Below are 26,437 nucleotides of genomic sequence, written 5' to 3'. Positions count from 1 at the left end.
CTTCCAGACAAGAAGGGCTGATTAGGAAACCTAATTAAGGCTTTTGAAGATTATCTCAGACCCGAAGCAAAGGAAGAACACAAAATGCCTTCCCGCCCCGCTCCCCCACCCCCTAGACTCTGGCCTTCGTTAAGCTTTGATTTCAATCAATTGCACACCCACTAAAATTAACTTATAAGGCCAATAAATTGCAACCGCATGTTTGAAGGTATTATCTGCTGCAAGCCAAGAGCCAAGGACCGCAGAGCGCGGGGCAAGATGCCTGGCACAGATGGGAGCAATCATCTCTGAAAGAAAGCAGTGCCAGCCCCTTCGGTCAGAACATCTGGTCTCAACAGAACCTGGGCCGACAGAGGACCCAGGGTGAAAGCCAGAGTGGGGAAGGTTTCCCATCTTCTCTGGGAACCTGAAAACGCAAAGCACTGATCGTGGGGTTCGTGGCAGCCAACTGGTGGCTCACACCACAAATAAGATGTTTCTCTGGCAGCTGCAAGTGCTGACCCTCTACTAAGTCTCTCCCAAGAAAGATGGCTCACTTAGGTCACGTGATGAGGTTCTGTGACCGACGAGCTACCCCAGGCTTAAGGCCTGAGAAGGCAGAGACAACTCTGCCAAGACAGCAGTGACCCTGTGAGCCAGCCACCCGAGAGGAGGCCCTTTCTGCGACCTCTCCCTCTTCCCCAGGGGCTAACTGAGCCAGCCCATGAATTAGAGCCAGGAAACCATCCTGGGGCTTGGCAGAGAATGAGAGTAGCCTGGATGTCGGCGACCAAGGTGGGAGGGCTTGCGGGGAGAGAAGTGATGACGTTCCAGATGACTGGAGAGTTGATCAGGACTTCCTCCAGCGCCAGCACTCCAGCAAAACCTGCCTGTCATCTCCTGAGCATTTTCGGCAAAGGGACTATTTTAAATCTAAGATCAGAGCCGTGCTATCAATGGTTGCTTAACAGTTATTCTCTTGGGGAAAAGTTACCACCACAATCCCTTTCTGTCACTGGTGACGGCAAAGAAGGAAATCAGTAAATGTGGGAGGGACGGGAGGGTGGGATGGTGAGAACGTGGCAGGGACCTGGGAGGAGCAGGGGGGAAGCCAGAACTGGGGGGCTTCAAAGGAATCATGCAGAACACACAGCTCACCTCCCTGGGCCCCTACGCGCCACTTGCCCACCTTGGGAAAGGAGTTGTGCTCCAAACGGCTGGCACTTTTAAGCTATATGGAGAAATGCTGTGCACAGGCAGGAGAGAGGGGGGCCACATCCCCACCGGAGCTGCAAGCCAGAGGGCCTGTTCGGCAGTGTGTCCCTGGCCTGGCCCCTCACTCGGACCACACCAGTTCCACATCCCAATTCCCTACAAAGGCAAAACCTTTACAGCCCCAGGGATCAAAGTCCAGAGCCCGAGGACAGAAGCCAAGGCTTTCCCTCGGGGTGCTGGGGAAGAAGCTTTTCTCTCTCACGGCAGAGAGAAGCCCCCTTCGCCCGGCCTGGATCACATCTCAGCTGGCTCCACGCTCCCCGAGGTCTCCTTCCACTCATCGTGTTAAGGAGAACATCAGGAGGAAGAAAAAGGTTGACGGGCCAGGACCAGCACAGGAGGAAGCGGAACCAGGAAGCTGTCTTCACTACCGTGGCCGCAGGTTCAGTCTTAAGGCACAGCCAACAGTTGGGGAGGGGGAGCAGTCCACGCCGGAGGAGGACGTGGCAGGAAAGAGCACCTCAGGCCTCTTTGTTTGTTTGTTTTCTTTTCCTTTTTTCCCTGTGCCACACAGCTTGTGAGATTTTAGTTCCCCAACCAGGGGGGTGAAGCCTGGCCCTCAGCAGTGAGAGCGCAGAGACCTAACCACTGGACTGCCAGGGACTTCCCCATTTTTCTTCTGTCAAACCTGCAGCCCTTCAGAAGCCAACAAATCTCTGTGAGCTGAGCTCAGCGCGGCCTTCCCAGTGTAGGGCGAGGGTCCTTCCTGCTAGGAGTCGCGGAACAAGGAGCCCCGAAGGCTCCTTACAGCACAGCTGCTCCCGCAACACAAGGGGTTCTAATTCTAAGCCCGAGGGCCAGAGCACAAGCCGAACTCGGTCGTAACTCTGCAATCCAGCAGGGCCCCAGCATTCACAAACACCGGGGGGTCAGGAGGAGTTAAAGTCGGGCCTAGTACAGGGGATGGGCCTGCTCAGCCCCCGGGGGGCACAGGCCAAGCCCCACTTTGGAGCAGGGCACCCTGGAGCGGCAGCCGTCCGCATCCAGCCCTCCTGGGAGCGACGGTGTGCCCGTCCTCTCCTGGCGGCGTCCTTCCAATCACCCTCTCTTCCTTCTGGCAGGGCTGGGTCTGCCCGAGGCTCCGGCACCCCTCGGCAAGCCCAGGACATGGGCCATCCTGCCGGCTGCTCAGGCAGCAACTCGGCAACCAGAGCCAGCAGACGTGAGGCAGTGTCGGGGAGCCTCCCCTCAGAGGAACTGCTGCCTGAGTCCACGTGTCCACGTGAAAGGCAGGCAGGTGGAAGAATCCATGGAGGAGCGCTGTGGCTTTCTTCACTGGGATGACAGCAAAGGAGTCTTCCTTCCTGCGGGAAGGGGTCTATACTGCGGAGGGGCAGGGATGAAGCATAAAGAGGAAGGCATGACCTACCGCCCCTGCCTCCCTTGGAACGATCTGGTCCAGGTCCCTAGAAAACCTGGAGCGACCACTGGCCTGTGCTGCTCAAGGCCTCCGAGCCCCTCGCTCATCTCCGTCTGCTCCAGAACCACAGGGGGAAGAGCTCAGGCTCTGGCCCTGCCCAGGTCACTGACATGGCCACTAACAAGTCACAGGGCATGCTGACGACGGGGACTTCCAGAGGTGAGCAAGGTACTGGGAGGGAGGGGGCAGGGAAGGAGGAAGGGAAAGGAAGGAAAGAAAGAAAAAGGAGACTTGCATTCGTCCTCACGTACGGCCTCAGGAGAGGGCGTCCTCAGGACACTGATAACACAGGGTGCTTTGAAACTGCTGACTCTGGTTGCCCAATGACAGCTCTAGCCAGCCCGGTGGCCTGAGGTTGCTGAGACAGGGAGAACCAGGCCTCCCCTCACATACAAGGGCATGAAGGGCCTCCTGCCCTCCTCTGTGGGCGCCACCCGCAGGCCTTGTACTCTCTCCTCCCCCACGGAAAAGCACACTGATGCTGCTGGGGACAGATGGCATTCTCTGGACCAGGATTCCACCTCCACAGACCATCCCAGAACCTCCGGGGCTGGCTTGTCCTGTTAGATCCGCCACTGGGCGGAGGAAGCTGTCCTTTCACCCCCTCCCCAACCCCCCGCAGCCCTGCTCACCTTTACAGGAGAGTGCAGGCCCAGGCACAGCCCCAGAGAAATACGGGTCATTAAGGCTCAACGCCACCTTCAAAGTGGACGCTCGCCCAGGCAGGGGCGCCTTCTCAGGAGGCGGTGCAGAGAGTCAGACCTAGGGTACGAGCCCAGCTCCTGCCGTTTCCTAGCGGATTAACCACTGGAGGACTTCTCTGAGCATCGGTTTCATCGTCTGTTAAATGAGGTAACTCCCACTTACCCTACAGAGTTGCTGTAAGGATTGGGGGGATCACAGTGAAGACTTTTTAATGGTGCTGGGGAAAGGCTCACGATGTTAGGCCAGTCAAGACCCCACAGAAGGCACACGTCTAAGACTGACCACGTGTCATTATACACGTGAACCAGCGAGACAGGAGGGAGAAAGGAGTCAGAGACGACACCGGCCTCTTCCCCGGGCCTGGGCCCAAACGGCAGCACAGGGCACCAACACGTCTGCATTGCTGTATTCGGGAAATCACAGCCCAAATGTTTAGCCTCTAAGAAATCAGAACCAGCCTCGTGCTGATCCTTGGAGCCGCCGGCACAGGCAGCCCTCTGCCCAGACCACTCCTTTCCCGCCCGGGCGTCACTCTATTGTTCGTCCTCCCACAGTGGACGCACCGCACAGGCAGGGACGTGGCCCTCCATATTCACGGCCAGTGCCCCAGGGCTTGGCAAGCAAACACTCAAACGTCAGTCAGGTAAATGGATAACTGTTGGGCTCTGGAGTTGGATAAGGACGGTTTCATACTGGACCGTAACATGCGAAATACGTTACTGGCTATGTGAAGTTGGGCAAGTGACTTCACCTCCCTAAACCTGTCAACTCATTTGTAAAATGGGGACAATCCTCTTGCACAGGCTGATGTGAAGATCAAATGAGACTGAGAGGCAGTGAACACAGTGCTCGCCCAGCCACTGGCTGGTAACTGCTGTTATTACCACTGCTATCTTATTATCAATATTATCATGACCCCATGAAGCTGATTCCACTTGGGAATTGTTATTTAGCAGCTGGATAGGCTTCTTGCCAAATGGCCAGGTAAGACCAACTACAAATAAACCAGAGGTGACAGCAACGAGGACATCTCTCAGCATCACTGGAAGAGGAGCTATTCTACCACAGGGCACATTTCTAGACATAAGAACCCTTTAATCAGTGAATTCACTCTAACGGTGAAAATCGATAAGTTGTGGAAACTTCAGGCAAATATGGACTCAAGTCCTAGCTCTTCGCCTCTGTGTCCTGTGGTGAGTCATTTAGCCCCTGGGAACCTCAATCTCATTTGTATAAAAAAAAGGGAAGGTCATCTCCCCCAGAGGTTCTTGAAAGGATTAAAGATAATGTGTACAATACCGGCACCTGACAGACACCGCAGATAAAGCTGAGTTACACAGGGCCGAGTTCGGGAGCCACCGGAACGTTCAGGGCCGTTTGTTCATGGCTTCCTCAGAGCTTCTGCTTGTGTGTTGTGGGTCTTTTTGTCTGTCCGTGTGTCAGACTGAAAAGTGTCACTTTTCCTCCCAAACCAGCTTGTAAAGTAAATTCTTTATTATATGCGTTACATCAAATCTGCTAAAAACTGGAAAACCACGCCAACTGTCTGCAAGATGCAGACCTGAAACTCCTTCTTGAAGTGTAACAACACCAGCTTTCAGACAGTGGTTTCCGCCGTTCAGATGCTTCGTTTCTCTCATTTCCATTTTCTTGCCTATATTCTAGGTCAGGTCAGGGAGGGCACCCTGTAGACCGAAGGCCAATTCCCACCTACCTCAAGCCTCAAGAAGACGGTTTTACATTTTTAAAGGATAATATATACATAAGAAAGAACAAAGAAAAAGTGATAGAGACTTGTGCAGCCTGTAAAGCCTAGAATGTTTACTATCTGGCCCTTCGCAGAGTGTATGCCACGCCCTCCCCAAATGACTGAATCTGTACTGAGGTAGCATTGCATGCATTACAGTTTTGTTACATTTTCAATACAGAACTGAATTAGAAATGAGATTCTACAGATTAAGAAAAAACGCTTCAGAGGATAACCTGCTTTGGAGCCTTTCCTTGCAAGGCGGATTAATTAAGTGGTCACCTTTCTGGTGGTGTGGAGGGACTGGACGGAAGCAGAAAGCAGGTGCAGCGAAAACACTTCCCAAAGTGCAGGCTGAGGCCCCCAAAACTCGGGAGTCAGCAAAATGCTGGCTCAGAGGTGGCTGCCCAAGGCCCGCTGTTTAAGGACCTCGACTCCTCCCGCCCTGGTGACTGGTCTGGAAGCAGGTGCCCTGAGCTCCAGGTAAGAACAGAGTCAGGGCAGGCAGTGCAGTGAAAACCAGAGGGGCCTTTGGAGACAGACGGAGCCGGGTTTGATTCCTCACTCTGCCTCTTGCCTTTTGGACAAACACCTTAATCTTTCTGAACTTTGATTTCTTCATCTGGGAAATAGGGACTAAAACAGTGACCACATTTGTGAGGATTTAAGGATTTAAGATGACGTGTATGAAATATCTGGCACTGAGTCTTGCACAGGGAGGTGCTGTCCCAATGGCACTGGCTGTTCCTGAGAGGCACGATGCAGAGTACTGCCCGGGCAAGGGAGCAGCAGCCTCTCACGACTGGCCCGATGACCACGCTCGGGCCCAGCGCCCTGCTGCGGGAGCTCAGAACTTCTACTAGTTAGGCCAGCCAGGTGGCAGGTCTAAGGGAGACGACTTGGCCCCGTGTTTCATCTATGAACTACCTATCGAAAGAGCTGCGGGGCAAAGGGAGTCCGTAACTCACAGGTCTCGGTACTGGTCAAAGGCATTGTTGGCTTCCACCTCCAGCTTCCTCAGCCGAGCAGAAGGCATGGCCCCATCTTCCAAAGGAGGGTCATACTTGTTACTCCACGGTGACCTGGAGGGGAGAAGGAGAAGGAGATCACATGAATCATTCCAGTGAGCCATCGGCCCAAGCCCCAGCTTCTGAAATGTCAGAGGAAAAGCCATTATCCACAGGCCCTGGGCATAGACACGGCTTTCTCAAGGTTTGCAGAGCAACGGCTCAGATTCCATCTGACCTGGGTATGAACCCCAGGCTCCAACTCTCACCAGCTGTGCATTTCCAACAGGTGTCTTGACTTCTCTGAGCCTCTCTTTCCTTATGTGCAAACTGAGGCTACTATTTACCCACAGGGCTGCTTTGAGGAGCACAGGAGAAAAATATTGGTACATCAAGTGCCTAAATTAGAGACGGGCATATAGTAAGTGCTCAACAAATGGGACTTCTTTCTCACCCTTTTTAAAATTTTCCTTTGTTCTCACCATTGTTTTGATCAATAGAGGCCCCTCTCTCCTCCCTGGCCTGCTGGCAGCTCTGGAGAAACTCCTACTCCTCAAAGATCTTCTTACACGATTAAGGATTAAAAAGAGAGCTGTCAGTTATGGAAGCAACAAGAGAGCCAGCCCCATGGGGAAAGGCTGACCACACGTAAGAAAACCTGAGGGACAGAGTTCTCCCCGTGAACAGAGGACAGCCTTCCAGCCTCCAAGGGCTGTGCACACAAAGACGACTGTGAAGTAATGAGAACCAGCCTCACTTTTTCCAGTGCAAAGTCTTGCTGCATTTTTTAAAATGTGTTTTGCCACATCAGGAAAGCATTCAATCACAGAGAGTGCTGGAAGGGGGGTTATAAGGGAAATAGCCACTCATTAATTCCCGCAGGTGGAATTCACAGAGCTGGGGGTTCAAAGAAAGAGAATTAAAAAGGTGAGGGGGGGGACCTGCCTGGTGGCTCAGTGGTTAAGAATCCGCCTGCCAATGCAGGGGACACAGGTTCGAGCCCTGGTCCGGGAAGATCCCACATGCCGCAGAGCAACTAAGCCCGCTCGCCACAACTACTGAGCCTGCGTGCCACGACTACTGAGCCCGTGTGCCTAGAGTCCGTGCTCTGGAACAAGAGAAGCCGCCGCAATGAGAAGCCCGCGCAACGCAACGAAGAGTAGCCCCTGCTCGCTGCAACTAGAGAAAGCCCGCGTGCAGCAACAAAGACCCAACACAGCCAAACAAAAAAAACCAAGGTGAGAGGGTAAAAGAAAGGAGGAGAGGACAACATGGAATTCGGGCAAAGTCCTTCACGTTCTGGGGCACAAACACCTTGACACGTCCACGGTAAGAAACCCCGCTGCCTCTCCCGTCTCCCCCCCGATGACACCACTTCACATCACTGAGGACTGAAAAGAACCTTCTGATTTAGGATTGTTGGTAAGGGAAGAAAGGCCTCACTGCCTCCCGAAGCCCAGTTTTAACTAGTTCTGTGCACAAACATCTTTCTTCGTGGTAACTGATGCCTGGCACCTACCTTAGCAGACCATGTCAAGTCAGCTGGGCGACCTCTTCTCCCAGCCACCCTCAGGCAGGGGTCCCAGCTTTCTTGGCTGCTGGTCCACAAACGTAAGCGGGGGAAGAGTTGCTGTGCTTGGTGTCCCAAAAGGGCCTCATGCAGCAGCTGCTCAGGCCACCTCAAGGCAGAAGGTGCTTGGAAACCCTTCTTTCTGCACCAGCCCCTGACCTCACTCACCAGTGTCGGGAGAGACTGTGCAGCAATGGGCTGAAACGCGCCCCACTGCCCCGTGACCAGCAGCCAGCTCTTGTGGTCACACTGTGTTGCGCACAGGCCACAGCAAACAAAGGGCTGTTGGACAAGCCAGGACCCCACCTGGCTCGAAAAGCAGGCGAGAAGCCAACGCCGGGCACCCTCTCACGCTCCCCGAGGCCTCTCCCTCCCTGGGCAGGGCTGACACGTCCATCATCGCTGTGTTCACCCCTCACAACAGTGCTGCCCGACAGAACTTTCCCCGACAACAGAAATGTTCTGTATCTGCGCTGTCCCAAGCGGTAGCCGCTAGCTTCACGTGGCTCCGGAGTACTCGTGTGACTGAGGAACCGAATTTTAAATTTTACTGAACTTGAATCCATTTAGACGGTCAACTTTAGAACCTTAGCTCCCAGAGGGAAAGAGTTGTGTCTGTCTTGCTCTCCACTGTTTGCTCAGCACCTGGAACACTGCCTGGTGCTCAACCACATGCTCATGAGAAAAAAAAAGGCAGAGGAATGAGTGAATGATCTCACACCCGACACAAAGCAGAAGTAACCACTGCCCCCGCCCGTCCCCTCACTCCCACACAGATGTCGGTTCCTGCAGCGGTCACATCCCCGCCCTTGACAACGAGAGCGCTCCAGGCAGAAGCGTGTGCAGTCTGCCCTCGCACCCCGGCACCCAACACACAGCTGGTGGGCGGAAGCCTTCCGGCGCGGGGTGGGGAGGAAAGGACACGCGGCACCCCTGCAGGTGCTCCTCCAAACCAACAGCACCCCGGCACCCAACACACAGCTCATGGGCAGAAGCCTTCTGGCGCGGGGTGGGGAGGAAAGGACACGCGGCACCCCTGCAGGTGCTCCTCCAAACCAACAGAGGTGGGGCAACTTTCTGCTTTCTCTGCTGAGGGACACCTAAGCATTTAAAAAAAAAAGAAAGAAAGAAAAAGAAAAAAGAAAATCAACGAAGACCTCTTACCAGATCCAGAGACAAAGATGAGGTTGCAGAGTGCTGTCCCCATCACTGTTTATTTGTAAACTACGCTTGGTACCTCACCTCCACTCACCGAGGGGAGTGCAGAGGAATCTGAGCGGGAGAATCTAAACTCCCCACCTGCCCTGCGGCTCCTCAAGTCCCCAAGACTCTCCTCAGCACACTCTGAGGTCTCTGACTTCCGTTTCCACGGTTACATGGCCATTGCTGTCCTGGGGGCCTGGAAGTCCCACCCCTACTGGCTTTCATTTAAAGGCGACCTGATTAGACATAAGAGCCGATCTCTCTTGAAGACTGGGGGTCTGGAATTTTCAAGACACATCTCTCCCTGCTCACAGATGACAGCGTTTCAAGCCGTTAGTCCTGGAGCCGGGGTAATTGTAGCTGGGGGAAAGATCATAACATTACCCAGAATATCCTGAGTGGAAGGGGCACTCAGAACACATTTTAAGAGCTTAAATGGAGGCCATTTGAAGAAAGACAGATCGACAGGAACGCTTAGATTTCAAAAGTCAGGCCTTTCATTTCCCTCAGAGAATGCTTTTTGTTTCAGCTAACAGGTTTCAAACAGTGCTGCTGGCAAACCGTCACACCATAAGGATCTTATTTAAGCAAACGATCGGACACAGGACAGAAATGTGTGGAGAAACTCAAAAGACCTTGAAGTTTTATACCGAGAAGAGAAAAAAAAGGAAAGCCCTGTGCCCTGACACCCGGGACTCCTCTTCAGCTGAAGACCCCCAGGCCCCCTATGGAGCCCCAGGAATGCAGGTGGGAGCCAGCAGGGCGACCTGGAGGTACCACATCCTGGGAAAGCCTGGCCTGGGCATGGACTGGAAACGATTCCAGCCTTCCACAGGCTGCTGGGCAACAGCTGCCTCACACAGCAAGCCCAAATTTTCAGGTGGAACAAAAATACAACGACGATGTTGAAGAAGCAGACTCAGCTCCAGGCCCCCCTCTTCCAGGGTGTGTCCCCCGAACCCCATGCCTGGTGAAGCTGCTCATCCTTTGGCCATGGGCTCCCTGGCTTGTCAGCCCACTTAGCACCCTGAGGGACCTCTCCCTTGGTGAACTAGACCTGGCCCTATGCCCACAACCCGGACGGTGGCTGGCGCTCCAAGGCTGAGCCTGATTGGCCTCAGGGCTTGTCTCACCACCTTGGAGCTGGACGCCCACCTCTGCACCTCCATCTCCACACAGACCTCTGGAACTCAAGACTACCCACAGCCTAGCCGACTCTCCACGTCCACCCGATGGGCATCTGAAGTTTAAAATGCCTCCAAATCAGTCCCTCCCAGAGCCTTCCTCACCTGGAGAGTCAGTGACCCCACCTTCCAGCTGCTCATCTGCCCCACCCCCGCACCTGCAAACACTGCTGGCTCTACTTTTTTTGTGTGTGTGTGGTACGCGGGCCTCTCACTGTTGTGGCCTCTCCCGTTGCGGAGCACAGGCTCCGGACGCGCGGCCATGGCTCATGGGCCCAGCCGCCCCGCGGCATGTGGGATCTTCCCGGACCGGGGCACGGACCTGTGTCCCTTGCATCGGCAGGCGGACTCTCAACCACTGCGCCACCAGGGAAGCCCGCTGGCTCTACTTTTAAAACGTACCTCAAACCCGACTACCTCTCCCCATCTCCAACTCTAGTCTCCAGTCTAGGTTAGACCAAAATACATTCTTTACCTGACCTCCATTTGAAACTAGGAGAGGGACGTGATCACATGATAGTCGTCTAGTCTTGTTTAAATAGTATGAATTCTTTGTAATTTCCCCCAAGTTCGGTGCTGTTCAGCCCTTCACATGTGTTATTTCTTTCAACCCCCAAGTGCCCCGAGCCAAGCCCTATGGCCCTGGCCTTCAAGGCCTCTGGCCTCACCTCCTACCCCTGCCCACCCCCTTCACTGCTGTCTCCCACTCGGGCCTCCCTGCCAGGCTCAACCCTGACAGCTCACCCCACCCAGGGCCTTTAAAGGGGACACTCTTCTCCCAGACCTGCGCGGGACTGAACCTTCTCATCCGTAAGTCTCATTTCACACTTGACCACCAACGCCAGAGCCTTCCCTGTTTACCCCTCCGCCTCTCCCTCCCCTGCTCTTCCATTATTTTCTTTATTTGCTCTTCAACAATATATACTGTTTATGCAGCTGCTTACTCTCTGGATTCCTCACTAGGACACAAGCTCCACAGAAGAGACTCAGTGTCTGACACACGAGTGCCTGCTCACAGAGACATGTCACTGAGCAACCTGTTAGAAGAATGAACACTATCACCCTCCACTTGATACATGAGAGAACTGGAGTCCAGAGACAATAAGTAATTTGTCAAAGTTCCCGTCTGCTCAAGGGGGCAGTGCTCGTTTGGAGCCCATGTCGGCTACCTCCAGCGAATTTCTCCTACTTTCATTTTTCAGGCCCCAACCCCTCCCCCAAAAGAGCATGAGGCCAAAGCGTTAAGACCCAGCCCAGGTTCTGCGGCTTCTAAAAAAAGCCTATAGCCTATGGCATTCCTCCACCATTTTCCAAGGTACTGACTGCAGCCATCCACCACAGGAATACTGGATGCGTGTAGAGATTCCCAGTCTTTTTTAATATTAAGAACTCCTAGGCACCCTTAAAAACCTAGCTCGGACAACATCTCCTCCAGGAAGTCTTCCTGGAATCAACCTCGGCCTTCTCTATGCTACCTTCTCTATGCAATAAGCTTGGCCCTGGCTGCAGGAATCACGTCACACAGTAATCAGCTCCTGGGTGTGTCTCCTGTTCTAGACCACGGATCACCCAGGGCAGGGATGCAAGTCGACTTAGTTATTCGCAGCCCTGGACAGGGTGATGGAGAGAGAGAGGACAGCTGCACATCTGTCTGATGAGATTCATTCACATGCCCTTAAGCACGCAGGCCCTCCCTGGGCTTGGGATTCCTGCCATGGGCACATCCTGGACCTTCTCCTTTGCAGGATTTGATGCAATTTTAATGAAGCAGCTTGCTGGGGGTTCTTTTCTTTTTTTTTTTAATTAATTATCTTTGGCTGTATTGGGTCTTTGTTGCTGCGTGCGGGCTTTCTCTAGTTGCGGCGAGCGGGGGCTACTCTTCGTTGTGCTGTGCGGGCCTCTCATTGCGGTGGCTTCTCTTTATCGTGGAGCACAGGCTCTAGGCACGCGGGCTTCAGTACTTGTGGCACGCAGGCTCTAGAGTACAGGCTCTAGAGCACAGGCTCAGTAGTTGTGGTGCACGGGTTTAGTTGCCCTGCAGCATGTGGGATCTTCCCGGACCAGGGCTCGAACCCATGTCTCCTGCACTGGCAGGTGGACTCTCAACCACTGCGCCACCAGGGAAGTCCCTGGTTTTTTTTTTTTTTTTTTTTTACCAACATCCCCCTCCTATTGGACTGTAAGCCCCACCAGGGCAGGGGCTTCTTGTTCACTGCTGCATCTCCAATGCCCAGTGGGGGTACTCCACAGACATCTTCCGGTCGACTGGATGGAATGATGGACAGAAGGGAGGGAGGGACGGAGGGAGGGAGGGAAGGAGGAAAGCCTAGCAGAAGCACAAGCAGAAAGAAGGCTGATGGGCTGTCAGATGCCAAAGCTCAGTAGTCCTTGAGCTGCTGCAGCAGTGGTGAGCAGCCGTGGCGGGCGCGGCACGCCTGCTGCATTCGTGGGGCAGGAGCTCACCTATAGGAGTCCCCATCTCTGTTGTAGTCACATAAAAGGTAATCCTTTCCCACCACCTTGTCTCTGGCGATTTTCAGTGGCTGGTCAACAGAAGACAGGAGATCTTCACATAGACTGGGGACCTGGCAGAGAGAGAGGAAAAGTCAGAACAGAGGTTAAAATAACACATCAAACCCATGTTGGCTAACGGCATCTGTAGCCATACCGTGGTCAGCATATTTAACATCTGGCCCTTGGTAGCCTGCCAGAATTATGGGCCTGTTCTTTTCTTTTCCACATGTGTCTGACACCAACTGTGTCCCTCTATAAAGAAACCTGTTCTTGAATTACAGTGGAGCGTGATTTCCAATACAGCCTTCCTTCCAAACTGCGTGCAGCTTTAATTACCTGGTCGCCAGGGTGGTCTAGTAACGTACGAACGTGCTTGGTATTGGTCTCTGGTGGGCAAAGCATAAGCTGAAGCCCCGAGAAGAAGGTAAACACTTGAAACACACAGGAGTCCAGAGAGCTCTGAGAAGAAGAGCCAGTCCGTGCCGAGAGCTCCCACAGGCTCCCTCGCTGGGTGGAGTTTCCAGTACTTTCCAGGACCCCAGCCAAGCGTTACCAGGCTGGCTTACGGAGTCAACCCTACCTGCTGCAAAGGTAGCTTCCCGCCAGCTTCCCACAGTGCCGAGCTCCAGCTGCTGTGCTCAGGCTCACCCTCCTGGGCCCCTCACTGAGGAGGGGGGCCCTCGCGTGGGGGGCGGGCAGGGCTGAATCTCAGGGCAAATGCTGCTGAATCGGACACAGAGCCCTGCTAGGAACCAGGCCTCTGGCCTCCTCCTCCCAACTCAAACATCAATTTCCACCGAAATATTCCAGGAAGGGAGGGCAGCACTCTCCAAAATGGATTCCTTCAGGCTTGAGTCACTTCCATGCTATATTTTCAATGTGCTGACTTATTCATTTCATGGGCCCGGCTTTACGGAGGCCCCGCCGTATCGCTTACCCGACGAGTGGCTGCCAACTGCACCAATAACCCTTCCAAATGGAAAAGTTAAATCATGTGGCAAAGACACCCGAAGAGCAGCTCGGCAGAGGGGTGGCCAGTCACAGCAGTTCCCGTGCTCCCCCGGAAGGCCCCCGCCACCACCAGAGAGGCACGGATGGGGACACGGTCACCTCGGAGACCACCCGCCTCCGTGGGCTTCTCGAGGCATCTCTGCTGATGGCGGGTGCCTCCGGACTCAGCCTGGAAGGCGCTGTCTGGCACACCTGTGAGATGGTGGCCCTGCCTGGTGACTCCCAGCCATTTCTCATACACCGAGCAGCACCGGGCAGCCAGCCGCCCAACACGAGACACACACACACATCATTAACCCCTGTCGACAACGTGCTTATTTCAGAACTCCTCCTGGATGCAACACCCATCTGTGTATCCACCTCCCCAAGCAGAAAGACATACAAACAAAAATGGGGCTGTGTTCAGTTAGTCTTGGTGCTGAGAATACCAAGCGTCTGCCACGCGTCATGCACTATGCTGGGCCCTTTACAGATGGAAACTATCGGAAGCTCACACTCATCCTGTGAAGTAGTTATTATCCCCGTTTTACAGATTAGAGAATTGAGGCCCGGAGTCGTGAGGTTGCCCAAGGCCCACACAAGAAGAAAGCAGTAGAGAGGTGTCTCCCCCTCTGACCGGAACTCTGGTTTAGCGGACAGCTAAGAGGAAGAAGAGCACAGGCCAAAGGCACGGTCTGCTGGGAAATGACCCCCTCCCACCCAGCCCCTGCTCAGCTATGGCGCCCTTCACCTGGAAAAAAAAGGCCAGATCAAGGCAAGGAAGATTGTAACAGCTTCCACCCAAGGCAGCTGGGATTTGAAGTGGCCTTGCTTTCCTGTCGTTGGCCAAGTGCAAGGGCCCTGGGCACCTCTGTGCCCGCCTATCACTTTACAGCCTTTCCCTGGCATCACTATTCTGTCGGGCTGATTCCTTGCCTTACTTGTTGGGCCCTGACTTTTGCCTAGAACCCCATTCTAACTGGCTGGGGCCCTGACACTACTGGCCTAATTTATCCTGGAGTATTATGTAAAGACCAAGCAAACACGCTCTGAAGTTAGACTTCTTGACTCTACGACTCACTGGCCTCCTGGCCTGGGGCAAGTCACTTTACTTCTCTACCAAGTTGCATTTCCTCACCTGTAGAGTGGGGATAAGAAAAACCAACCCGGTTGGGGATTGCATGTGATGATGATGCAATCAGTACCCAGCGTAGCGTCCAGCGCAGGGCAACGCGTGCACATCAGGAACCGACGCACTGATGCCCCCGCTCCCCCTCGGCCCCCAACACCAGTGCTGCCTGTCATTCTCAGCCTGCAGCTCCAGCCTGGACGGCATCCCCGGTCTGAACGGCAGCTCCGGCCTAGACAGCAGCCCCAGCCTAGACTGCACCTGAATTTGCTGTACTGCCCCAGGCACTGGATGAAAATGCACCACTGGGATCCAGTTCTGCCCAGAGCCATGCTGGCCCTTTCCCACCAGTCCTGCTGCGGGCGGCTAAGTCCCCCAACAGAAGAAGCTTACAAGATAATGGGATTTGGTATAAACAGGCTTGACTTCACTCCTATCCAAGAGGCTAATTCATGGACCGAAAGTACTTCAATAATTTCTTCCCAGCACTTATACTAACTGAAATGATTTTTTAAATTCATTTGTGGTCATGTCTCTCTCCCTAGAATGTAGGTTTTACCAGGGCGAGGGCTTTGATCCTGTTCACCGCTGAATCCTCGGTGCCCAGGGCAGTGCCTGACACAGAGCAAGTGCTTGACGTATGTGGGAAGGAGGAAGGGAGGAGTTTTACAATACGGAGCCTCCTAAATGCCAATCGGCTTTATTTTTATTTTTTATTTTTTTGCGGTACGCGGGCCTCTCACTGTTGTGGCCTCTCCCGTTGCGGAGCACAGGCTCCGGACGCACAGGCTCAGCGGCCATGGCTCACGGGCCTAGCCGCTCCACGGCATGCGGGATCCTCCCGGACCGGGGCACGAACCCGTGTCCCCTGCATTGGCAGGCGGACTCTCAATCACTGCGCCACCAGGGAAGCCCTCGGCTTTATTTTTAAATTAATAAATTGGTGTGTAGCAAGGATCTTCACCCGAAGAGTGTATAGTCAAGAACTAAACTTTGATGGATACCAATGACAATTTCACTGTGGCTGCAACCAGGAATATGACCTGTAATGTGGTTCCACAGCAGCAGACAGAGAGAGCGGGAGTTTTAGTGAAAGTCCTGGCGTCCGTGTTACTATACGACCCCAAGGAGCACAGCGCAGTGCGAGACTGAGAACTGAGAGCGCTGGGTTCGAGCCCCTGCTCAGCTGTTAACTAGCCATGGAGACCTGGGCTGGGCCCGAGGTTGTTCATTTGGCAAACACAGCAGGTGAGCTGCATCAGACACAGATGGCTGCTGGGCCACTGTAAGAGCCTCACTGCTTCAGCGCAAATAATTCAGGTAAAGAAAGCCTCTAATCAAGACACTATTAGGTTCTTCATTTGGTTAAACGTATTCATCCTTTGAGAATGCCCTTTTTTTTTCTTTTTTTGGTGTTAAGGTGTCCGTAACTTGATGAAACGATAGGTCTTGTTTTTGTTCTAAAGGTTCACAACCAATGACCTATTCCTCCTCTTCACTTTTAAATGTCTCTGGCCTGTGAAATCAAAAAATGTGGCAGCCACTTTTCTAGAAAATGGGATCCAGCCCTCCCTACCTGTCCAAGCAGATCTGGGTACTTTCAAGGCCAGCATAAAGGACCAGAAGGGACTCCACTCCCCACTTTGTAACTCACGTCCTTCGAAGCACAGACAACGCAGATTAAGGCAGCGGCGCAAGGGGCCGATCCGTGGTACCAGCTGTCATCAATGGCCACTCCTGTTGCCTGCCCAGCCTCCTTTCCTATTCTTCTGGTCACAAAGCTCCTCACACCATATGGTTGGGCAAGGCTGATCTCTACTCCACCACCACGCATGGGCAACGAGAGGGCCTCAGCCCTGGCATATGCAGGGAAGAGTCTTCTCCAGGGGCGATGGAGGGATACACGGCTCACCTCCTTTCTGCCAGGGCAGCTGGGGTGGGGGTGCAGGGCCTGGGCTGCAGCAGGCAGCGGGAGAGTACCTCCCTGTGTTTCTGAGCACTGCAGGGCCGTGGAGATAGTACCTGAGCACCCAGATCCAAGCCACCCTTGAAGACCTGTGCCTGGACTCTGCAAAATCTACGGCCAGGTTCTAACCAACCTAAGGAAAACATACATCTGAACTGTAACTCACAAAGCTCCGGCTGTGCACAGAAAAACACAGAGAGTTCATGGATGACGGATGACCTGCCCCACCACGAAAAGCACCTGGTTGTGATACGGCTGGATGATTCTCCACCCCAGCAGGTACAATTTTCGCCTTTTGGATAAACTCCCAAGTTGGGCCATATCCTTGTATTGTTTCCCTCCACCACTCCTGTTTCTTTGATCAAAGCTAAAATGCTCTGTAAAAATAACATTATTGTCGTCATGTGGAACGAGAGGTGTGGACTACACAGTGTGCTCGCGGATCCGCACCAGAGCAGCTGCCACGGGCGCGTTAGTCATGATCTGCCACCACCGCCAATCCGTCTCGCTCCCACCCCCTTCCCACCCCTGCACTTCTGCCTGAACCCTCTCAACCCACCACACTGTCCTACTCAGTGCTGCTAGACATGCGAGTTTGCACATGCATTCTTCCACTTAAAAATCCTCCCCATTTAGGGTTGCTGGATAAAACAATGCATTTGGCCAGTTAAATTTGTATTTCAGATACATAATGAATAATGTTTTAGTATGTCTCCAGTTTACACATGACATATATTGGTTGTTAAAACTGGCAACCTGGGCTTCCCTGGTGGCACAGTGGTTGAGAGTCCGCCTGCCGATGCAGGGGACATGGGTTCGTGCCCTGGTCCGGGAAGATCCCACGTGCCACGGAGCGGCTGGGCCCGTGAGCCGTGGCCGCTAAGCCTGCGCGTCCGGAGCCTGTGCTCCGCAACGGGAGAGGCCACAGCAGTGAGAGGCCTGCGTATCGCAAAAACAACAACAAGTAACAACAACAACAACAAAAAACACACAAAAAAACTGGCAACCGATCCCCATATAGTCTTAAATCCTACCACCCTTCAGGGCCCAGACCAAACTCCAACTTCCTTATCAAGATGCCCCCACTCTTTGGAATTCCTGCAGTGACGATGATATCAACTGAATCCTAAATGCTCTGGGGACGGCTGTTCTAACACTGGCCTCAACTATCAGGTTACTCCTTCCTTAAGACTTAACGTTCTTCACTGAGCGCTGACTTGGTGGGTGCCCGCAGAGGCCGGTCCTCCAGACCTGGGCCAGTGACGCACACACTGGCGGGTGCTCTGGCGTGCTGGTGGAAGCGGGCATCAATCCTATGATGTAGGGTCACAGTACAGACCCAACCTCGCCCCACCTCCTAGTCATGTCAAATGCTTAGAACAGTGGAAGAAATCACGTTAAGTCTCATGGATCACAAGTTTGCACAGCAATTTAAATGAAAGGACAGGTCCAAACAAACCCGGGAGTTCACTCCGGGATGTGAGTGTCATAGGCTTCGCTGCCTCGGGACCCAAGGAGGGCCTCTGGCGAGAACATGTGCTTGGTGTCGACCATCCGAGGGCTGGACAATTTCTGTCCAAACTGCCCATCTGACCTGCTTAACAGCCTTTGTAAGGAATGTTCATATAACACCAAAGGTGTCAGACCAATCCAAGCTGTTGGGGGGATTTAAACCTAATTCCAAGTGACGTGGCACACTAAACAATGTTGCACTGGCCAAGACAGCGTTCCCGCCGTTGTTCTGGTGGTGAAGTTCACGCCTCCATCGGTCTCTCCACTGCCCCTCTGCGGCCACACCCCAGGGAGCAGGGACTGCCTCGCCCTTCACCACCGGCACCACCAGCTGGCTCACGAGTGCCCATGGGGCCACAGGGCCACAGGAAAGATCGGGTGAAACAGGAATAAAGTGAAGTAGGGCAGGGAGAGGAAAAAACCCAGAAGGCAGAGGCAGGAGAGGGGCTAGCATGCCACGAGCTACTGCCTCAGGTGACCCTTTAACGATAACGAGAATAAAGAGAAGGTCACCAGGAGGGGGCGGGGGTGCCAGGCACTGCACTGCGTAAACTCTACGTGCGTCGCCGCCTTGATTTTTTGATTATTTTTTTCACGTAAAAGGTCTTACTTTATTAATTCTCTCACGACAAAGCTGCACAACCACCGCAGAATCTTTACTCCTCTGCTGTCCGATCTCCAGCTGACTTCTTTTTGCCAGCACCAAACTGGCCTCTGCAGTCCCCATGACCGTCTTCATTCTGCTCGTGCGCTCCTTTCGCTGCTTTCTTGAGGTCTTCTCGTACAGGCCATGTCTTGCAAGCCTGTGTTTGGGCTCATCCTGCTTCGCGTGACCCAAGGGATCGTAAATCATGCCAAGGCCAGTTGTCTTGCCATCACCAACATGGCTTCTGAGCCCAAACACAAAGGTGACATCTGGTGTGGTCTTGTACATTTTGGCTAGTTTTCCCCAAATTTCTGTCTTAGGCACTGTTGCCTTCCCAGGACGAAGGACATCAGTGCCCATTTGTTCCCGCTGAAGCAGTCGGGTGGTCATGAACTTCCTGGTCCGGACAGTTACTGCGTTGCTCATGATGGCATGACGGCGGCTGATCTTCAAGCAGCCAGGAAGAAAAGAGCCTGCATCACCTCCTCTAATCCTCAAAACGGCCCTGCGTATAGATATGGTTACTGTCCCTATTTTAAAGAAGGGCGAGGGAATTCCCTGGTGGTCCAGTGGTTAGGGCTCCATGCTTCCACTGCAGGGGACACGCGTTCAATCCCTGGTCAGGGAACTAAGATCCCACATGCCGCATGCTGCAGCCAAATAAATAAAGGGGGAGGGGGTGACAAAACAGGGCCTTAGAGAAGTAACTTGCCCCAAGTCACACAGCTACTAGCCAATGTCTAAGAAAAGACATGTGACATACAGTATATCTGGGTTAAAAAAATAAAAATTACAGGGACTTCCACTTCCCTGGTGGTCCAGTGGCTAAGACTCTGCATTCCCAATGCAGGGGGCCCGGGTTCGATCCCTGGTCGGGGAACTAGATCCTGCATGCCGCAGCTAAGAGTTCGTATGCCACAACTAAAGGTCCCGCACGCTGCAACTAAAGATCCCACACGCCGCAACGAAGACCCGACACAGCCAGATAAATTTTTTAAAAAGCTATAAAAAATAACTAAATAAAAATTACATTCACTCTTACTGTTGCCTCAAACTGAATCCTTTTCTACTATCTAGCCCAACAGCTGATCACATGAAAAGAGATACAAATCAGAAGTTTCCGGCCACAAGTGAGGTTTGTGTTTGGGCCACCATATGGTTCTACTTTGCCTCTTCCCCTTCTCCATTAGTTATTAATGTTGAAAAAAATTGTTCAACCAGAAAAAGAAACTTGAGATGAACCCTTAAAAAAGCACAAAAGCCAGACCAGTTCAACTCCATGGATAATCTAATCCACGGCGCCCTCGTCTTTAAGAAATGCACTCTTGTACCTCGGTTTTTTAAAAAAATGGCCAAACGAACACATTCCGTCTTTTGATCTGCCCGCTGGCTGAGAGCCCGCCACCAGAGAGATAAGAATCGAAAACAGACCGTGTTCGCTGGGTCGCACACTCAGATGAGTAACGTTGCTGAAACCATGGCTGGGCAGAGTGCTGGCTGGCCTCACTCCCCGGCAGACAGCAAAGCATCAGGATGCCGGGCTCCCTCCCCATGACCAGCAGAGGTCTCTGCTTACAATCCGTTCCCTTTATTTTTTCCAAGGCCCCAAACCTTCCCTGCTTTTCTCTAATAAAAATTAAAAAAGAAAATAAGGAGAGTGCTTTCAGTGACACACATGCCTGTGTCAGAAACACAACCTACAGGGTGGCATTCTGGAAAACACCAAACTCAAAATCAAACACAAGTTCGAATCCTTGGTCTGCCACTTCCTGGCTGAGTGTAACCTTCCTAAACCTCAGAACTGGGGGCTACAACACCTACCTCAGTAGATCCTGACTGCCCACCCCCAGGCACCCATCAGGTGCCATGGATTCAGTGGCAGACGAGATGGACGGGCACGGCCCTGCTCTCCCAAAGCACGCTCCAGCTGCTGGAAACAGGCAAGGCACGAGGAGCCATCCTGAGAGTGGCGAGGGCTATGACGTGGACCTGATGGGGATGGCAGGGGGACTGCAGGGATTCGGTGGTCTAGGAGGTGGACGGAGCTGACACGTGAGTGGAGGAAAGGAGAGGCACTGTGATGGGACTGAAGAGCCGGCCCCAGGCTCCCCCCGCCCCCACCCCGAGGAGAGTAGAAGAGAGAAGCATCTGTGTGCTGCAATCCTCGGCCAGGTGGAGCAGTGCCTGTGGGCCCCTTTAAATGTGATGGCAAGCCCCAGCACACTGTTGTTCATAAAACTTCTTTAAGCCTCCCTCCCACCTCCTCCCCAGACTCCCAGGTTTAAGAAGGATGCACTTGAAGACCCATCCGTGAACGTGGGCCCCGGCGGCCTCTGGAGCCTATGGGAGATGAGGGATCCCCCCCAGCCCCACCCCCCCGATCGGGGTGGAGGAAACAAAGTCCTCCCCACGACTGCCCAGCAGCAGCTTTTTTGTTGTTGTTGTTTTAAATATTTATTTATTTGGATGTGCTGGGTCTTAGTTGCAGCGTGCAGGATCTTTGGTTGCAGCATGCGGGATCTTTAGTTGTGGCATGTGGGATCTAGTTTCCTGACCAGGGATGGAACCCGGGCCCCCTGCATTGGGAGCGCGAAGTCTTAGCCAATGGACCACCAGGGAAGTCCCAGCCCAGCGGAAGCTTTGTTACCAGGACCTTACTTGTCACCAGAAACACCTTGGGCCCTGGAAGCAGAGTTTCCAAGTGAACTGATGTAAACGCCTCTCCGAGTGTGCGTGCCCCACGCTGGGGACACCTCACCCCGTCCTGTAAACCCACTCAGAGGGTTTGCCTGAGGAAGCGGAGGGGGAGCCCAGAGGACCTTGCTCACCCTCCAGGACCCCACCCTCCCCACCATGTGGATGGGAAAACCCAAGTGCAGGGAAGCGCCTCACACAGGTGGCAAGGTGGGGGCAGGGCAGAACTGGACTCTGAGTTCCAGACTCTGACCCAGCGATTCCAGAGCACAGGCCCCGCTGGGCTGGCAAGGCGAGCAGCTTCTGCTCCCACACCCCCTTCCAGTGGGGCTCCGAGGAGAGGGGGTGGAGAAGGAAGAGAATCGGGGGGAACTCGGGGGCTGCACGGTCCCTGCCCGCCCATTCCGACTCCTGCGCTGTGGGCAGGGACCCGCGACACTGCCAGCGCCACCACCCAGCACAGCCTGACCCCAGGGCCGCCGGCCCTCCTCGTGTTTCAGATCCGGCCTCTCTTCTAATTAAGCTATCACTGGACTCTGAGAACAGTATACTTTAAGTACAAGTTCAGACCGTTTTCTTCACTTGAAGACTGCGAATTATAAAACGCGCTTTTAAGGAGAACATGGTTAAATGTACACGACAAAAAAAAGTGTAGGAAGCAATCTCCCAATTTTGGCAACACCATAACGTGTGCGAACCCTGCCCCTCAGATTCGGGCCACCGGCACGGGCTCCTGAGGGTCACATACTGCCAGCCGGGTCTCATCACTGAGGGTCTAACACATGGGAAGCTGCCAACATTAGGAAAGCGTTTCTGACCAACACATGTTCTATTCTGCTTAGAAATCAATTTTTCATGTGCCATTAACAACAAAGAGCTTTCTCAAGAAACAATAAGCCTCCCGCCGCTCTTTTCTTAGGCAGGTGCCCCAAACCACCCCAGAGATAAATAATAAACAAAGGCAAACTTCCTGGGCTGGGTTTCAGCCATTCATACCCCAAAGCTTTGCCTTCTAGAAGCTTGCAGGCTGGAGTAAGAAGCCAGAAGCCTTTTCTAAAGAAGGGTCAGGAGGGGGCAGGACAAAGAGAAGACAAACTGAAAGGGGAAATTGAAATCACTACATGTGGGTCATCCAGGGGCACACACAAGGCTCCTGTTGTCCACATGTAACCCTACGCTTCCCGAAGGGGACGAACCAGGTGCTTGGAGCCTAATTAAATTAACTGTTCCCTGGCCGGGAGCGACCGCATCACCTGTGCCTGCGCTGAGAGAAGCTGGGGTCTTTCTAAGCCACCCGCTCCTCTTAATGAAGGAAGGGCTGGTCCCCGAGGGATAGGGCACGATACACAAGCACCTTTAAGAAGCCAGAGGCAGAAAACTCACTGGGTCTAAGTCATGTGCACTGGCTCCTGAGGGCTTCGCGCAGCCACCAGGCCGCTTTCAGGAGCTGTTGCACACGGGGCAGCCAACTGCCTCGGCCTGGACGGCCGCGGGGGGGAAGCTCCCTGACCCGGCCTGGGCCCAGCCTCCGCCGCAGCCCCGCGGCTCTCCCACGATCCCCTCAGTCACCCCTCCAGCCGACATCCTGACAGTCTCTCCACCAGGATCACCTGCCCTTCTCCTGGTGCTACCTAGTGACCCCCAGTTATCCTTCAAGGTCCTCTTCTACGCATGCTCAAAGCTTCCTTAGCGAAGGCGATGCCCCTCATCTACGGGCTACGCCCCTGCCGCTCTATATAAGACTGGGCCCCGGGCCGCATGGATTCGGGATGGGGTGTCTTTCCTCAGGGCAGGGATGAGATGTCTGGACGGCCCTGGGCCTAGCGTAAGGCTGGCAGGGCTTCCTAAATGCCGGTGGGACCGTGGTTGAATTGTGGAAAAGGAGGGCCACTCAGGTGGAGCTCTGACCTTTTGAAGCCCATGTCTGTCTCAGTGGGAAGCGCCCCCCCAATGTTCTTCAGCGCCTCTCCGAGAGCTGGACTAGGGACCAGCTGGGTGGGTGGGGGTGAGAGTGAGAGGGTGATGACCTGGGGCGGCACCGCATCACTGTGACCAAGGGCCTCCCAAGGCAGATGCAGACTCGAGCTCCTGCACCTTCCCTGGGGTGTGGACCCCCACCTTGTGAGGACCTGTGGGGCCGGTCCTTGCCCCTCACACTCCACGCAGGCGCCTCCTGAGGCTGGGCCTATAGCCTCCCCTATGCGAGGAAGGCATGCGTGGACAGAGTGGAGATCTCTTCCCGAATGGCCTGCGGTCCTGGCTTTCTCAGGCTGTGTTAAAAGCATTATTGCATTGGGTGCATTCTTACAAATCACCTCAAATCTTTCTGGGAAAAAGACCAGGGAAAAATACATTAAAACAACTTGTTTAATCACATGGTCTTTTTGCAAAGACAACGTAACTTCATGGGCCGGACAGAGGGTCCATCTGTTTTAGTATTACCGTTTTAGTGTTACTAGTATTATTAAAGCAATTATCCTAACAACAGCAAACCTTTTTTTTTTTTTTAAAGTGCCTGCTATGCATGAGACACTCTTCTAAGCACGGAACACACATCCTCATTTTATCATTGTGGCAACCCTGTACGAAGCAGTGGTGCTACTGTTATCCCAATTTATGCCAAGTTCTCATAATTTACAGATGACGACACTGAGGCACAGGGAGGTTAAGTATAATAACTTGGCTAAGGTCACAGTTCGCAGGTGGCAGAGCCAGAATTCAAAGAAACCCATGCAATCCCACCCCAGGACTCCTCAGAGCCACCCGGGGAGGCCAAGGACCTCGTGAGGCAGCAGCCGAGGCTCAGAGCCACGCAACCACTGAGTCACATGCCACAGTCCTGGGTCTTTCCACCATATAGTCTCTCCAAACTCTCAAGACCACAGACTTCTAAACAACCCAGACGGTGCAACAGTCCACCAAAATCCCAGTGATGCTGCTGGCCCCTTTCAAGTGGAACCGTTCATGCCGTGCGAGCACGTGTGTGGCACGTGAGTCTGAGCGGGGGTGGGGGCCAGCACTGATGTGCCACGTTAACGTGAGGGACACCCAGAACAAGTCGGTGGCTTTTCTTCCCCCCTTAGCACAAAAATCATCCTGGCTGGCTGGCCACGTTTCACACTGGATTCCTTCCACTGGATGGATGTCTCATCAAGGTTTTGTTTTAATTTCACCAAGTCAGCCAGAGAAAACGACCACTCACGGCCAAAGAAAAATCTGCAACTCTTCCTATTGGGGAAACAGTCAGATCCGCTCAGGAGTAATGGATGTCTCCCCTTCGTTGTCTGTGTCTTCCTGGATCAAGAGCTCCTGTTTCTCCACTTTGGCTCATTAGGAAGTAAAACCCAAACCCTCCAGAGAAAACCTACCTAACGTATGAAGGATTAAATACAGTGTCCCCATCCTCAAAGTCTAATAGGAGAGAGCAGGGCACAAGTGAAGCCCCAGGGTGCTCTGTGCTCTGGACCGGGGAAGTACTGGATGCTATGGAAACGAGGGGGGTTGCCCAGAGCTTCTCTGGAGGGGAAGAGGAGCAGGGGAGGCCGGGGTACATGTCTTGAGGAGCTAACACCTGAGCTCAGTTATAAAAACTGAAGCACGTATGTGGCAGAAGAGGTCACAGAGAAGCCGGCGGGACTGAGAGGCAGGAGTGCCCATCTGGTCAAAGGAGTGCAGCGTGGAACGCCGAACACTGACGGCCACACAACTCTGTGAAGATGCTGAAAAGCCCCTGCACGCTTTAAAAGGGTGAATTTTATAGTATGTGAATTGTATCTACATAATCACAATTTTATCTCTTTTGTTTAAAAAAAAAAAAAAAAGGTGAATTGAGAGAATATTCCAGGCAGAGAGCACAGGCATATTCCAGGGAACTGTAAGTTCAATGCAAATACAAAGACATTAATTGGGGTTTCCAGCAGATAAGAATATGTTACATGACCTAAGTTTCAGGTTAGTAAAAAGTGACTCCGGGCATCAGGAACCAGGGGCAGGGTTATCTTTCTCTTCACTCTTGTATCTCTCTGGCTAATGACCCTTACAACCCAGAGCTTTCTACGTGAGAATAAATTAATGCAGCACATGGTAGGGATGCATCACCAGCCTGGAAGCCAGAGGTGGGTCTTCAGTGAAGTGGGGCTAGATCACCAGATGAGCCATAGCTGCCCTGGTCCTCAGTTTCCTCATCTCTAAAATGGACCAGGGACTTCCCCGGCGGTCCAGTGGGTAAGACTTAGCCTTCCAATGCACGAGGCGTGGGTTCGATCGTTGGTCGGGGAGCTAAGATCCCACATGCCTCGGGGCCAAAAAACAAAGCACAAAACAGAAGCAATTATTGTAACGAATTCAATAAAGACTTTAAAAATGGTCCACAGCAGAATGTAAACTGATACAACCACTATGGAAAACAGTATGGAGGTTCCTTAAAAAACTAAAAATAGAACTACCATATGACCCAGCAATCCCACTACTGGGCATATACCTTGAGAAAACCATAATTCAAAAAGAGACACGTACCACAACGTTCACTGCAGCACTATTTACTATAGCCAGGACATGGAACCAACGTAAATGTCCATCAACAGATGAATGGATAAAGATGTGGCACATATATACAATGGAATATTTACTCAGCCATAAAAAGAAACGAAATTGAGTTATTTGCAGTGAGGTGGATGGACCTAGAGTCTCATACAGAGTGAAGTAAGTCAGAAAGAGAAAAACAAATACCGTATGCTAACGCATATATATGGAATAAAAAAAAAAAACCCAACAAAATGGTACTAATGAACCTAGTTGCAGGGCAGGAATAAAGAAGGAGACACAGAAAATGGACTTGAGGAAACAGGGTGGGAGGGAGAAGCTGGGGCGAAGTGAGAGTAAGCATCGACGTAAATA

At 53.0% G+C, this 26,437-nt stretch overlaps 2 protein-coding genes across 4 annotated transcripts in view; both read right to left on the bottom strand.

Annotated features, from left to right (window-relative positions):
- CAPZB (capping actin protein of muscle Z-line subunit beta) overlaps positions 1–26,437 on the bottom strand; it is a 136,217-nt gene that overhangs the window by 29,136 nt on the left and 80,644 nt on the right. For all 3 annotated transcript variants that reach the window (XM_060141261.1, XM_060141259.1, XM_060141260.1), the window contains exons 3-4: positions 12,554–12,675; positions 6,095–6,208 (exon numbers count right to left, since the gene is read on the bottom strand). In XM_060141261.1, the coding sequence (XP_059997244.1) occupies positions 6,095–6,208; positions 12,554–12,675 (236 nt within the window). The remainder of the gene's footprint in view (positions 1–6,094; positions 6,209–12,553; positions 12,676–26,437) is intronic.
- On the bottom strand, positions 18,794–19,273 carry LOC132516353 (small ribosomal subunit protein eS24-like). The gene has a single exon (XM_060142786.1). It carries the CDS (start codon positions 19,271–19,273, stop codon positions 18,794–18,796), a length of 480 nt encoding a protein of 159 aa, XP_059998769.1.

This window comes from Lagenorhynchus albirostris, chromosome 2 (assembly GCF_949774975.1).
Source record: "Lagenorhynchus albirostris chromosome 2, mLagAlb1.1, whole genome shotgun sequence".
Lineage (NCBI taxonomy): Eukaryota > Metazoa > Chordata > Mammalia > Artiodactyla > Delphinidae > Lagenorhynchus > Lagenorhynchus albirostris.
The sequence above is the reverse complement of the archived record's forward strand: the minus strand, read 5'-3'. Positions and strand labels throughout refer to the sequence as shown.